General features: G+C 58.6%; 1 protein-coding gene across 9 annotated transcripts in view; it reads right to left on the reverse strand.

Moving 5' to 3' along the window:
* Positions 1-13037, reverse strand: part of ARHGEF7 (Rho guanine nucleotide exchange factor 7) — a 171967-nt gene that overhangs the window by 79518 nt on the left and 79412 nt on the right. For all 9 annotated transcript variants that reach the window (XM_070048561.1, XM_070048562.1, XM_070048559.1 and 6 more), the window contains one exon: positions 7422-7623. In XM_070048561.1, the coding sequence (XP_069904662.1) occupies positions 7422-7623 (202 nt within the window). The remainder of the gene's footprint in view (positions 1-7421; positions 7624-13037) is intronic.

Consider the following 13037-nt stretch of genomic DNA (forward strand, 5'->3'; position numbering starts at 1 on the left):
GTGTCTGTGTGTCACTGGTTCTACAGGGTGTCCCTCAATGTTCTGTAGGCTGTGGGTATCTGTCACTGGTTGTACAGGGTGTGGGTGTCACTGCTTCTATAGGGTGTGGGTGTCACTGGTTCACTGGTTCTACAGGGTGTCTGTCAATGTTCTGTAGGCTGTGGGTATCTGTCACTGGTTGTACAGGGTGTGTGTGTCACTGGTTCACTGGTTCTACAGGGTGTCTATCAATGTTCTGTAGGCTGTGGGTATCTGTCACTGGTTGTACAGGGTGTGGGTGTCACTGGTTGTACAGGGTGTGGGTGTCACTGGTTCTATAGGGTGTGGGTGTCACTGGTTCACTGGTTCTACAGGGTGTCTGTCAATGTTCTGTAGGCTGTGGGTATCTGTCACCGGTTGTACAGGGTGTGTCTGTGTGTCACTGGTTCTGTAGGGTATGTGTATCTATCACTAGTGTTATGGAGGGTGTGCAGCACAAAGCAAAGAAAAACTCAAATGCCCCCAATACAGCTCCCAGCCTGTAAGCCTGGATGTGCCGCCTGCGGAGTAGCTGGTGTCAAGTCTTCCTTTAATGCTTCGCTATCAGGCGTCTCCAGATGGTTGAAAGGTAAGGAGACCCAGAAGGTGTTATACCTGGCTAGGACACTCTCCCCACAGGACAGAAAACAAAACTCGGTGCAAACAGCTAATTCTGAAACAGAAGAAACACAAGGAAGAAAAACCACCTATTCTTTCTAACACCTTTCATCCTCAACCCCAGATCTGCAGGTAAGAATTAGCTGTGGAAGAAGTAAGACAAAGTTTTCTGAAAGGAAATTCTGGCCACCACATCCTACAAAAGGAAGCGGCAGGCAAGGGAAATCTAGACAAATCCGGCTAAGCCCAGCCAAGCCACCTACTTCCCTTAGCAAGAACGAGGTCCTGACTGCTGGGGAGCAACACAGGGACCCCGCGAGGGGAGGGGCGCCCGCCTGCCACCCTGCCCCGCACACCTCCTCCTGTGCAGCAGGCTCATCACCAGTGCACGCGTTCCAGGCACAGAGTGCCTGGGAGACAACATCGTAACCACGACGCGGCAAGCAGCAGAGCCAGGTAGCTCCTGGGAAGCCTTAGGGACCCTTGTAGAACCTTCTGGAAAAAAAAAGCACTAAAGGGCAAGTAAGAGAGGCAAAGTCATGGCCACTCATGACAAAGAAAATGGATTAGAAAACGTCAACTTTAGGGGCTGGCACTGTGGCGCAGCGGGTTAAACAGTGCCTGCAATGCTGGCATCCCTTAGGGGCGCCAGTTCGAGTCTTGGTTACCCCACTTCAATCCAGCTCCCTGCTAACGCGCCTGGGAAAGCAGCGGAAAATGGGCCAAGTGCTTGGGCTCCTCCACGTGGGAAACCTGGAAGAAGCTCCTGGCTCCTGGCTTGGGTCTGGCCCAGCTCCAGTCATTGTGGCCATTTGGGGAGAGAACAAGCAGATGCAAGATTTCCCTCTCTCTCTAACTTTGCATTTCAAATAGAATAAATCTTTAAAGAAAAAGAGGGAAAACTTCAAGTTCAATAGTACCCTAATAAAAACATACTTCGGCCAGTCAAATAGCCAAAAAATAGTGCAATTCACTGGACTGGGTGTGGGAGTCAGTGATCACCAACACAAGGCAGAGCTACCTCCCCAGGGACTCACTGACCGGGGCAGCACTTCCCTTTCTCGTAACGATCCAAGACGCTGAGAACAACAGAACTCAAACACAGATGTGCGGGAGGAGAGGCGAGGGAGTGCCGGGACCCCAGAGCAAGCTGCAGACACTGCCAATGGCGACGGGGGGACAGCATCCCGGCCCAGGGGCCGCCTGGGGCAACAGACGCACAGCCCTCCGCCCCCCTGGGAAGATGGACGAGGAGCTGGTGACCTTGCACGGCCCATGAGGGGAAGCCCAGAAGCTTCCTCCCCGGGAACAGAGAAGCAGGAAGGAAGGTGTGGCACCCAGGGAGGGGACACAGCCTGGAAGAAGCCACACCTGAGCCGCAGCCGCTCACCTCCTGCAGGGGCTCCAGGGCTTACCCAGGACTACAGCAGTCTGCAGGGGCCCCAGAGGACGCCAGTGCTACCCTACCTGCACGGCAGGAGAGCTTGCACAGGCCAGGGCTAGGGCATGTGCCCCACAGCTGCTGAAACCCTGGCAAGGAACAAGCCACGGAGGAGGAGGCGGGGGCGTGCGAGCAGAGGCACTGCCTCGGGACGCAGCGCCAAAACAGAGAAGTCGAGGGCTCCCACGGGACCTCGCCAACAGGCAAAAAATGACGGGAAAGGTGAGACAGAGACCACAGCGGCCACGGAAAGTCAGTCCCAACGGACAGGTGAGACAGCACGTGAGAGGAGGGAACTGTGCCGTGAGACCCCCAGGCTCGAGGAGTGCTCACACTTCAGAGTCCAGTGAAGCAAGCGCGTGGCAACTGGACTCGCAGCCACAGAGGGCAGGGCCACACATCCGGCGAGAGTCCCACGGCAGGGGAGGGTGAGGGGAGCAGCCAGGCGCGAAGGGCGGAGCCCCTGCCTGGCCAGGCAGCTCCCTGGGACGGGAGCCCTGCATGGCCACACGGTCTCCTCTTTCATGACTGCTCTTGCCCAGCCACTGCTCCCTGCTGGGCAGCCCTTCCACACAGACCCCAGAGGACGCCACCGTGCGTGCCTCCAGGCTGCTCGCCCCTGGCGGACGGCGGGACAGTTACAGCCACTCGCTCCACCCTGCCTGCTTCACGCATAGGGGGTGCCTTTGTGGAGTCCAGTCACCAGTCCCTCTGCTGGCCGGCCGGTTTCCTGAATGCCACGCCCCTTTCCCGCGAGGTCCCGGTGGCCTTGTCACGCATGCCCCTAGGTCTCTAAGTGATGACCTGCTGGCAGTAACTCCCAACCTTTCTCTGAAAATGCTGTCCCTGTGCCTCCATCTTCCCTCCCTTTAGCATGCGAATGGACAACTGCACACTAACGCAGACACCACACACACTCTCCCAGGCTGAGCTCCCGTCACCACGGCCCTCCGGCACCTTCCCGGCCATGCTACACGGGAACTCCCACCCACCGCGCACCGCGATGCACCTGGCCACCATCACAGAACGTACCCACCGCACACCGCGATGCACCAGGCCACCGTCACAGAACGTACCCACCGCACACCGCGATGCACCAGGCCACCGTCACAGAATGTACCCATCGCACACCGTGATGCACCTGGCCACCGTCACAGAATGTGCCCATCGCGACGCACCTGGCCACCGTCACAGAACGCGCCCACCGCACACCGCGACGCACCTGGCCACCGTCACAGAACGCGCCCACCGCGCACCGCGATGCACCTGGCCATCATCACAGAACGCGCCCACCGCACACCGCGACGCACCTGGCCACCATCACAGAATGTGCCCACCGCGCACCGTGATGCACCTGGCCACCGTCACAGAATGCGCCCACCGCACACCGCGACGCACCTGGCCACCGTCAGAACGCACCCACCGCGCACCGTGACGCACCATGAAGGCAGCCCGTGAGCGAGTGCAAGCGTGGGATGTTAACCCGCAGGAATACTTCTTCCACGTTCCAACAGACTCCGAACCACCCATCGGGACCACTCTGTGCCTAATGCTGAGTGCCCAACCACGCCTGGTGGGCTTTCTGCCCCGAATTACGTCCTTGCCACCCACCAGGAAGTCTGCTCTCTAAGGAACAGCGCTGAGACCCGGCCACACGCGGACTCAGCCTCACGGACACTCCTTCCCCAGCGGCCTGCACAGCCAGAGGGCCTGGCTGCTTCTCGCCTCCTCGCGTCTCCCTTGAGCTCAGGAAATGCGGTAACCATCACACAACACTGCTCACTCACAACACGTCTACACCCTGTACAGACTGCTCACTCACAGCACGTCTCTACACCCTGCACACACACTGACACTGCTCACTCACAACACTTCTACACCCTGTGCACACTGACACTGTTCACTCACATGTCTACATCTGTACACACACTGCTCACATGTCCACACTTGTACATACTTACACTGTTCACTCACAACACGTCTACACCCTGTAGAGAGACTGCTCACTCACAGCACGTCTACACCTTGCACACAGACACTGTTCACTCACAGCACTTCTACACCCTGTGCACACTGACACTGTTCACTCACATGTCTACACCTGTACACACACTGCTCACTCACAACACGTCTACACCGGTACACACACACTTTACTCACAACACGTCTATACCTGTACACACACTGCTCACTCACAACATGTCTACACCGGTACACACACACTGCTCACTCACAACACGTCTACACTTGTACACACACTGCTCACAACATGTCTACACCAGTACACACACTCACACTGTTCACTCACAACACGTCTACACCCTGCACACACTGACACTGCTCACTCACAACATGTCTACACCTGTACACACACTGCTCACTCACAACACGTCTACACCAGTACACACACTCACACTGTTCACTCACAACACGTCTACACTCTGCACACACATACTGACACTGCTCACTCACAACATGTCTACACCTGTACACACACTGCTCACTCACAACACGTCTACACTGGTACACACACACTTTACTCACAACACGTCTACACCCTGCACACACTGACACTGCTCACTCACAACACATCTACACCGGTACACACTGACACTGCTCACTCACAACACGTCTACACCAGTACACACACTCACACTGTTCACTCACAACACGTCTACACCCTGCACACACACTGCTCACTCACAACACGTCTACACCGGTACACACACACTGCTCACTCACAACACGTCTACACCAGTACACACACTCACACTGTTCACTCACAACACGTCTACACCCTGCACACACTGACACTGCTCACTCACAACATGTCTACACCTGTACACACACTGCTCACTCACAACACGTCTACACCGGTACACACACACTGCTCACTCACAACACGTCTACACCTGTACACACACTCACACTGTTCACTCACAACATGTCTACACCCTGCACACACACTGCTCACTCACATGTCTACACCTGTACACACACTGCTCACTAACACATCTACACCTGTACACACGTACACTGCTCACTCACAACACGTCTACACCTGTACACACCCTGTACACCAACAAGGAAGAACCCCCGGGCTTCACAGAGTAGCAGGGATGCACTCACAGGAGGCTGTGCACGCTCAGAACAGCAGGCTGGTATCAGATACACGCCAGTAGCAGAGACTCCCGGAGACACCAGAGACTCCCGGAGACACCGGCCCCCAGGAGGTGCCACCTCAGACAGGAAACCACGTCAGGAGGGAGCGTGCCCACAGCACTCTCACCTCCCCTCTAACCACGGACGGCGCCCAGGGCCCAGGCAAGCAGAGGGAGCACCTGGGCCACCTGGAGACGAGCAGCCCAAAACCACTGCCATCATAGATTGCAGCCTGTCCCTCCCACAGCGTCGCCATCATGGATCGCAGCCTGTCCCGCCCACAGCGTCACCATCATGGATCGCAGCCTGTCCCGCCCACAGCGTCGCCATCATGGATCGCAGCCTGTCCCGCCCACAGCGTCGCCATCATGGATCGCAGCCTGTCCCGCCCACAGCGTCTGTAAACCAAACCAATCACAATGAAATGCAGAAGAGAAACCCTCCACTGGAGCTCCCAGTGTTCTCACTTCACAAGGCCGTCAACCTGCCGTGACCGCCGTCAGGAGCCATATATTTTGAACCTGGCACCACGTTTCGTTTTTGAAAACTCAGCACTATTTAGACTGCACGTTACAGTCCAACATCAGTCAAACATACTCGTCAGAACAGGAAAGCTGCTCCAAGGGAGACGGCCACACGCTGCACACGGTCTGACACGGACGTCACCGTGACCCTCAACTTCCACCCTCGACTGCTGCAGAGGAAATCCACACAGCACGCCCTTCACGCCTGACCCAGCACCCAGGTCCACCGCGCTCAGGTAGCTGCAGAACGGCCACTCCCCAGAGGCCACTCCCCGGGCTGCGCTGCCGGATAAAGCACCTGTAGAGCGGCACGCTACCAACAGGCGGAAAATGCACCCACTGAACCAGGGGCTCCCCGGCCCAAGCTGCCGGTCGCAGGGTCGGTGTGGCCCCTGCAGAGTACTCTCGGCTCACAACACGTCTACACCTGTACACACTACACTGCTCACATCACGTCCACACCTGTACACACTACACTGCTCACAACACGTCTACACCTGTACACACTACACTACTCCCATCACGTCTACACCTGTACATGCTCACATCACGTCTACACCTGTACACACTACACTGCTCGTTCACAACACATCTATACCTGTACACACTACACTGCTCACAACACGTCTACACCCATACACACTACACTACTCATATCATGTCTACATCCGTACACACTACACTGCTCACATCACGTCCACACCTGTACACACTACACTGCTCACAACACATCTACACCCATACACACTCACAACACGTCTACACCTGTACACACTACACTGCTCACAACACGTCTACACCTGTACACACTACACTACTCACATCACGTCTACACCTGTACATGCTCATAACACGTCTACACCTGTACACACTACACTGCTCGTTCACAACACATCTATACCTGTACACACTACACTGCTCACAACACATCTACACCCATACACACTACACTACTCATATCATGTCTACATCCGTACACACTACACTGCTCACTCACAACACGTCTACACCTGTACACACTACACTACTCACATCACGTCTACACCTGTACATGCTCATAACACGTCTACACCTGTACACACTACACTACTCACATCACGTCTACACCTGTACATGCTCACAACACGTCTACACCCATACACACTACACTACTCACATCATGTCTACATCCGTACACACTACACTGCTCACTCACAACACGTCTACACCTGTACACACTTACACTGATCATTCACATCTACACCTGTACACACACTTATACTGTTCATTCAACACGTCTACACCAGTACACACAGTACACACATACACTGTTCACTCACAACACGTCTACACCCTGTAGACAACACACACAGCCCTCAGATACAGAGCACAGCCAAGTGCATTTCAGGTTTGTTTCAGACGCTGGCCCTGAAAAAGAACATCATGGCACACACCTGTCGGCAGGACAGCACAGGTAACAGGTCTGAGACGCCTTCTCGACTGTGGGAAACGTCGCCAAGGCAGACGAGGCTCGTTCAGACTGGAGAGCCAGTGTGGGGTTGGGCAAAACTCCAGTCTCCCCTATGACCCGGGTCTCCCACATCAAGTCCCGCTGGGACCCCCCCCGCCCACTGCTCCCCTCCCACCAGAACAGCGCGGGCAGGGCCGCCACCGCTTACCGCTGGGCTTGATCTCGCGCACATAGTTGCTGGGGAACCAGCCCGTCCTGCCGTTGTGCGTGCCCTCCCACCAGCCTCCTTCTTCCACACGCGTGACATGGATGACGTCCCCCTTTGAAAAGGACAGTTCATCCTCGTTGGTCTGCTGGAAATTGAACTTCGCCCGGACGATCAGCTGACTGTTGCTGTTATCCGTCATGTCCTTAAAAACAGGGGAACAGCAGAGAAACCACACGGTGTCATCCACTTCCGTATAAAACACTTCGTGCGACTGTTAGAAACTCTCCAACACCCAGCAGGAGGAAAATGAAGACGGGTCAGAAGCTTTCCCTCCCCCCAGCCCAGCCCCCAGAGAAACGCTCTCAGTGGCCGGGAAAGGTCTTACTCTGCGCCACTGGCCCTGCCGCACACGTCCACACACACACACTCAGACACACCCAGGATCATGCTCATTACGATGTACCAAAGCGTCAACGTGCTGCGGTTATCTCTCTAACATTACTTACAATACCACGCTCTGTGCCTGCAGCACGACTCGGCTCTACACTATTGGATTGTCTGGTTATTTTCAGTATTTTTCTGTGCACTGTAGACGTGTTTCTCATGTTTCGCGAACCAGGGCTGCATTAAAAGCACGCAAGCGCCTACCCGAGTGTGGCCGTGAGCAAGCCTGCACCTTGCGTCCAACTCAGAGCGCACAAGGACCACACCAGCAGCCTCCCCACCAACAAGCCGTGCGTGCACAGACCCCAGCCAACGGGGGGCCCGAGGGCCTTGGGGGACACTGCACCACAGGCACAGCACAGCATCTGCACTGGGCTAGCTATCAGGGACTTGAGCGTCCACGGATGTCATGTCTGCAGGGGTCCCGAGGGAGCACGTCCCTGTTTCTAAGCTGTCCCCCCCACCAGGGAGACCCCCCACCGACAGCACCTAACAGGCCTCGCTTCCCCGAACGCACACCAGCTCTGGCAACTGCCATTCTGTCTCTGCCTACTGCTGACCTGCATCCCTCTCAGGGAGCACACACCGCCCTCGCTCGCAGAGGGGCAGCAGCACCTCCCTCACTCGCAGAGGGGGCAGCAGCACCTCCCTCACTCGCAGAGGGGCAGCAGCACCTCCCTCGCTCGCAGAGGGGCAGCACGCACCGCCCTCGCTCGCAGAGGGGGCAGCAGCACCTCCCTCACTCGCAGAGGGGCAGCAGCACCTCCCTCGCTCGCAGAGGGGCAGCAGCACCGCCCTCGCTCGCAGAGGGGCAGCACGCACCGCCCTCGCTCGCAGAGGGGCAGCACGCACCGCCCTCGCTTGCAGAGGGGGCAGCAGAAGGGGCTCTGCAGAGGCTGGGGGCTGAAACGGCCAGTGGAAGCAGACAAACCATCCCCAAGAGCAGCCCCTCGCTGGCCAAAGGAGCAGGAAAGGGGCCGCCAAGCAGGCCCCGGTGGGGCTCGAGTCCCAGTCCTCCTCACCCATGCAAAGCCCTTCACGGCACTGGCAGGAACCATGCATCTCGTCCCCACCCCGACCACTGACAGCAGGTGTCAACAGGGACCAGGACACCAGCAAATCAGGCAGGGAGTGCCAGCCACCACCCCACCACCAGGCGGCAGCAGAGCCCTATCTGCCCACACAGCCAGCACCTAGCCCTCTACCACCTGGGGGGGGGGGGTGGGGGGGCTGAGGCGCAGGCCCAGCACAGCTCCACTCTCCAGCGCCAGCTACTCGAGGCCCACAGAAGCCCCTGCCCACCAGCAGGGGAAGGGCTCGGGAGAGGAAGCTGTCTCCAGAGCCGCCCAGAAGGCCAGGACCACTGCACACACCACCCGGGTGGTGGTCTGCTGGCAGAGCAGAGGGAAACGGGACCCAGCACCCCCGCTGCTCTCTCCCAAGGGGCTGCCAGACACTGGGAACAGCCAGAGAAGCAGACCTGGAATGAGAAGATGGGCGGCCGCTGGGGTCGGGGAGAGGGTTCCGGCAGCCAGTGCAAAGGGATCAGGAAGCGATCTCAATCCTGCCCAGCCCCCCCCCCAGTCCTCCCCCAGTCCTCCCCAGGTCCTCCCACGTCCTCCCAGGTCCCCTCAGATCCCCCCCAGCTGCTCCCCAAATCCCCCCCAGGTCCTCCTCTAAGTCCTCCCCAGGTCCCCCCCCCCAGTTCTCCCCCAGGTCCTCCCCAGGTCCCCTCCAGGTCCCTCCCAGATCTTCCCCCAAGTCTTCCCCCAGGTCCTCCCCAGTCCCCCCAAGTCCTCCTCAAGTCCCCCCAGGTCCTCCCAGGGTCCCCTTAGGTCCCCTCATCCCCCTATCCTCCCCTCAAGTCCCCCCAGTTCCTCCCAGGATCCCCTTGTCCCCCCAGGTCCCCCCCATCCTCCCCCTCAGATCCTCCCCAGGTCCTCCTAACACAGAGGACAGCGGTGAACGGCGCGGCTCCGGGCACTGGGGGAGTAACGGGTCAGCTCTGACTTCTCATCTCAGGAGCAGGCTCAAGAGACGCGGCAGAAGAATCCCAAATTTGGCGAAAGACATAAACACTCAGGAACCTGAGTGAACCCCAAACAGCATAAACCTAAAGCCACAGCATAACAGACGTCTGAACCCTGAGGACGAACAGGTCTTACTATGAGGACGAAAAGCCACCCACAGACGCGGATCTGAACCATCCACCGCCCCGGCGTCCTTCCTCACTGCGCAGGGATCCCCGTGACGGGCATCTCGGGGAGGAGGAAGCACATGCAGCACGGGGGGACATGCCCAGCAAGGCGCAAGCAGGCCCGCCTCCAGAGAGCCCTGGGCAGCAGTGGACGTAGACACTCACCTGGACACGGAGAGATCCTCAGCTAACCTGAGCATCACCAACCCCACAAAGCACAAGGGTCCGAGGGAGGGACAAGACCGCATGGCTATTCGCTGGGTCCTGGCACAACCTCCTCCTGCATCCAACCGCAGCCAGAGGGAGACGGCGCTGGGGGTGTCCTGAGAGTAGGGGGCGCAGGGGTGCACGGGGGAGCCCTCGCACACGGACATTACCCAGAGGGGCGTCTTATTTAGAGACAAACAGGCGGATACCGAAGAACCAGCAGAAAAGGCTCCAAGTGGCCGTGGCTCCTGTTCTCTTGTTCCTGAAAGCAAGTCTCAGAGAACTCGCTGGAGTTTTAAACCAGGCACACGTGCCCATCACTACTCACAGACTAGGAAAGACTCCACTCAGCTCCGACGGGAGAGGCTCAGAAGACACCCAGCCGACGGCATCACGCCACGGCATCCCTGTCTGAACGGCGGGTAGAAGGGCCCGTTGCAAATGCCTAACAATTCAGGAGTAACATAGCACCAAGTGGAAGGTCTGATGCAGGTCTAGCCAGCACAGAGCTCAGAGCGGCAGCCGGCAGAGTCCGCTCAGACGCAGGCCCCGGCCGGTGGATAAAGCCCACCCACGGGAGGCTCAGGCCTGCCCCTCCACTGCCCACCTGACCCTGGCTCTGCAGAAGACACTCCCAGGGGCCTGCGCTGTGGCACAGCAGGGGAAGCCACTGCCTGCAACACTGCCATCCCCTATGGCACCGGTTCGAGTCCCGGCTGCTCCACTTCTGATCCAGCTCCCTGCGAATGCACCTGGGCAAGCAGCGGAAAACGGGCGCTGCACCCAGGTGGGCGACTGGAAGCAGTTCTGGCTGTTGAGGCCATGTGGGGAGTGAAGATCCATCTCTCTCTCTAGCTCTCCCCCACCCCAACTCTGCCTTTCAAAGAAATCTTTACACACACCCACACACACAAACGCGTGCGGTAGTCCTGGCGCCGACATCCACAAGCAAACAGCCTGCAGAGAGCAACGGGAGAACAAGCACGCAGCCGCAGCCTCTCCCCACGAAGGTCCAGGCGCCCCGGGAAAACCCTGCGGCCGGACCCCAGCCGCTCCAGCTCAGCGCCAAGCACTGGGACCAGGCAGGCAGGGATGCAGGCGGACAGGACACCAGGAATGACATGGGAGGTGAGCACGTTTCACCTGCAGCCCCAGGGCAAGCACAGGCCCTGCGCTGTCCCAGCACGGGCCGGGAGGACACGCCCAAAGGACAGGGCAGCGCGTGGGTGAGGCAGGAGCAGGAAAAAGGCCACAGAGTGCAGCAGCCACCTGAAATCCGTTCCCATTTCTGTTCAACAAATCCCCCGCGTGGCAGGACACGCAGCTGTCATCAATCACTTTGGCATACGTCCCTCTAAGGCACCTGTCGGGCTGGCAGGGGGACACTCCCACACGAGCTCCGCCACCCGCTGCAGCTGGGAGGGACAGGAAGCTTGGCCACGTGGGCTATGTTCCTTCGCTTCCGCAGGAGCTGCTGAAACGGTGCAGACAGGGGCTGGGCAGCAGTCGGCCCCAGCGAGCGCACCCAGAGGCAGCCAGCAAGTCATCTCCCCAGTAACAGGCCGGGAGGGCGCAGGCACGGCCAGCGCACAGCCAGCGGGAAGGTGCCCACATAAAACCTGCCCGCTGCAAACACCACACGTGTGACTTTCTAGCTGCATGCTACACGTCAACGTGTCAGTAATGGGAGGCCCTGCAGACAGCTCCCCCCCACAGCCATCAAAGGGAAGCAGCGCCCCATGCAGCAAACACAGCACACAGCCCCCGCCCTGCCCTATCCTACTGAACCCCCGGGACCTTCATCAAGTCTCTGCCCCACCCCCCACTGCCCTGGGAAGCCCAGGAACCCTGAGCAGGGCATGACAGTCGCCCTGCTCTGCACCCGTCTCCTCCTCACGCAGTCCATCCACTCTAAACGCCAGCAAGCAGGCAACGCCCAGGAGCTCCTGTGCACCACACACAACTGAATGAAGGCAAAGCACCCACGGCGAGTCAGAAGTCTCGGAACTGGTGAAACAGAGCACAGTGCCGCACGGCGGAAGTGGAGAGATGGAACAGTTTGGAATGACTTTCTAGCAAGCCTGGGGCCAGCACTAAAGCAGCCCATTGACAAGTGCCGTGAGCCGAGCAGGCCGGGTCCCTGGTCCTGGGGCAGCGGGGCCTCAGGGAGAGGACCTGCTCTGGAGGTGAAGGCACTGTTGAGTGAGACACAAAGGATGGCAGACGTCACCGCTCCCGGCCTGCGACAGCACTGCACTCAGCGATGGCGAGACAGCAGGAATTCCAGGAGCACTGCAAGAATCCTAAGGCTGAAAAACCGGGCACGGCACTGTGGCGCAGAGGGTTAAGCCAGTGCCCGCGATGCCGGCACCCCATCTGGGCGCTGGCTGGAGTCCCGGCTGCTCACTTCCATCCAGCTCCCTCTATGGCCTGGGAAAGCAGCAGGAGATGGCCCAGGTGCTTGGGCCCCTGCAGCCATGGGGGAGACCTGGATGGAGCCCAGGCTCCTGGCTTCGGCCTGGCCCAGCCCCAGTTGTTGCGATCATCTGGGGAGTGAACCAGTGGACGGAAGATCGACATCTCTCTCTCTTTTTCTCTCCCTGTGACTCTGTCTTTCAAATAAACAAATAAACCTTGTTTAAGAATGAAGAAGGAGGTGGCCACGCCGTACCTATGAGAGAAACCATGCCCTCAATCTCCCAGGCCCACGTGCAGCCAGAGCCTGGCACACTGGGGTGAGAAGCCCACCCAGAGCAGAGCAGGGGAAA

This window comes from Oryctolagus cuniculus, chromosome 9 (genome assembly GCF_964237555.1).
Source record: "Oryctolagus cuniculus chromosome 9, mOryCun1.1, whole genome shotgun sequence".
NCBI classification, from domain to species: Eukaryota; Metazoa; Chordata; class Mammalia; order Lagomorpha; family Leporidae; genus Oryctolagus; species Oryctolagus cuniculus.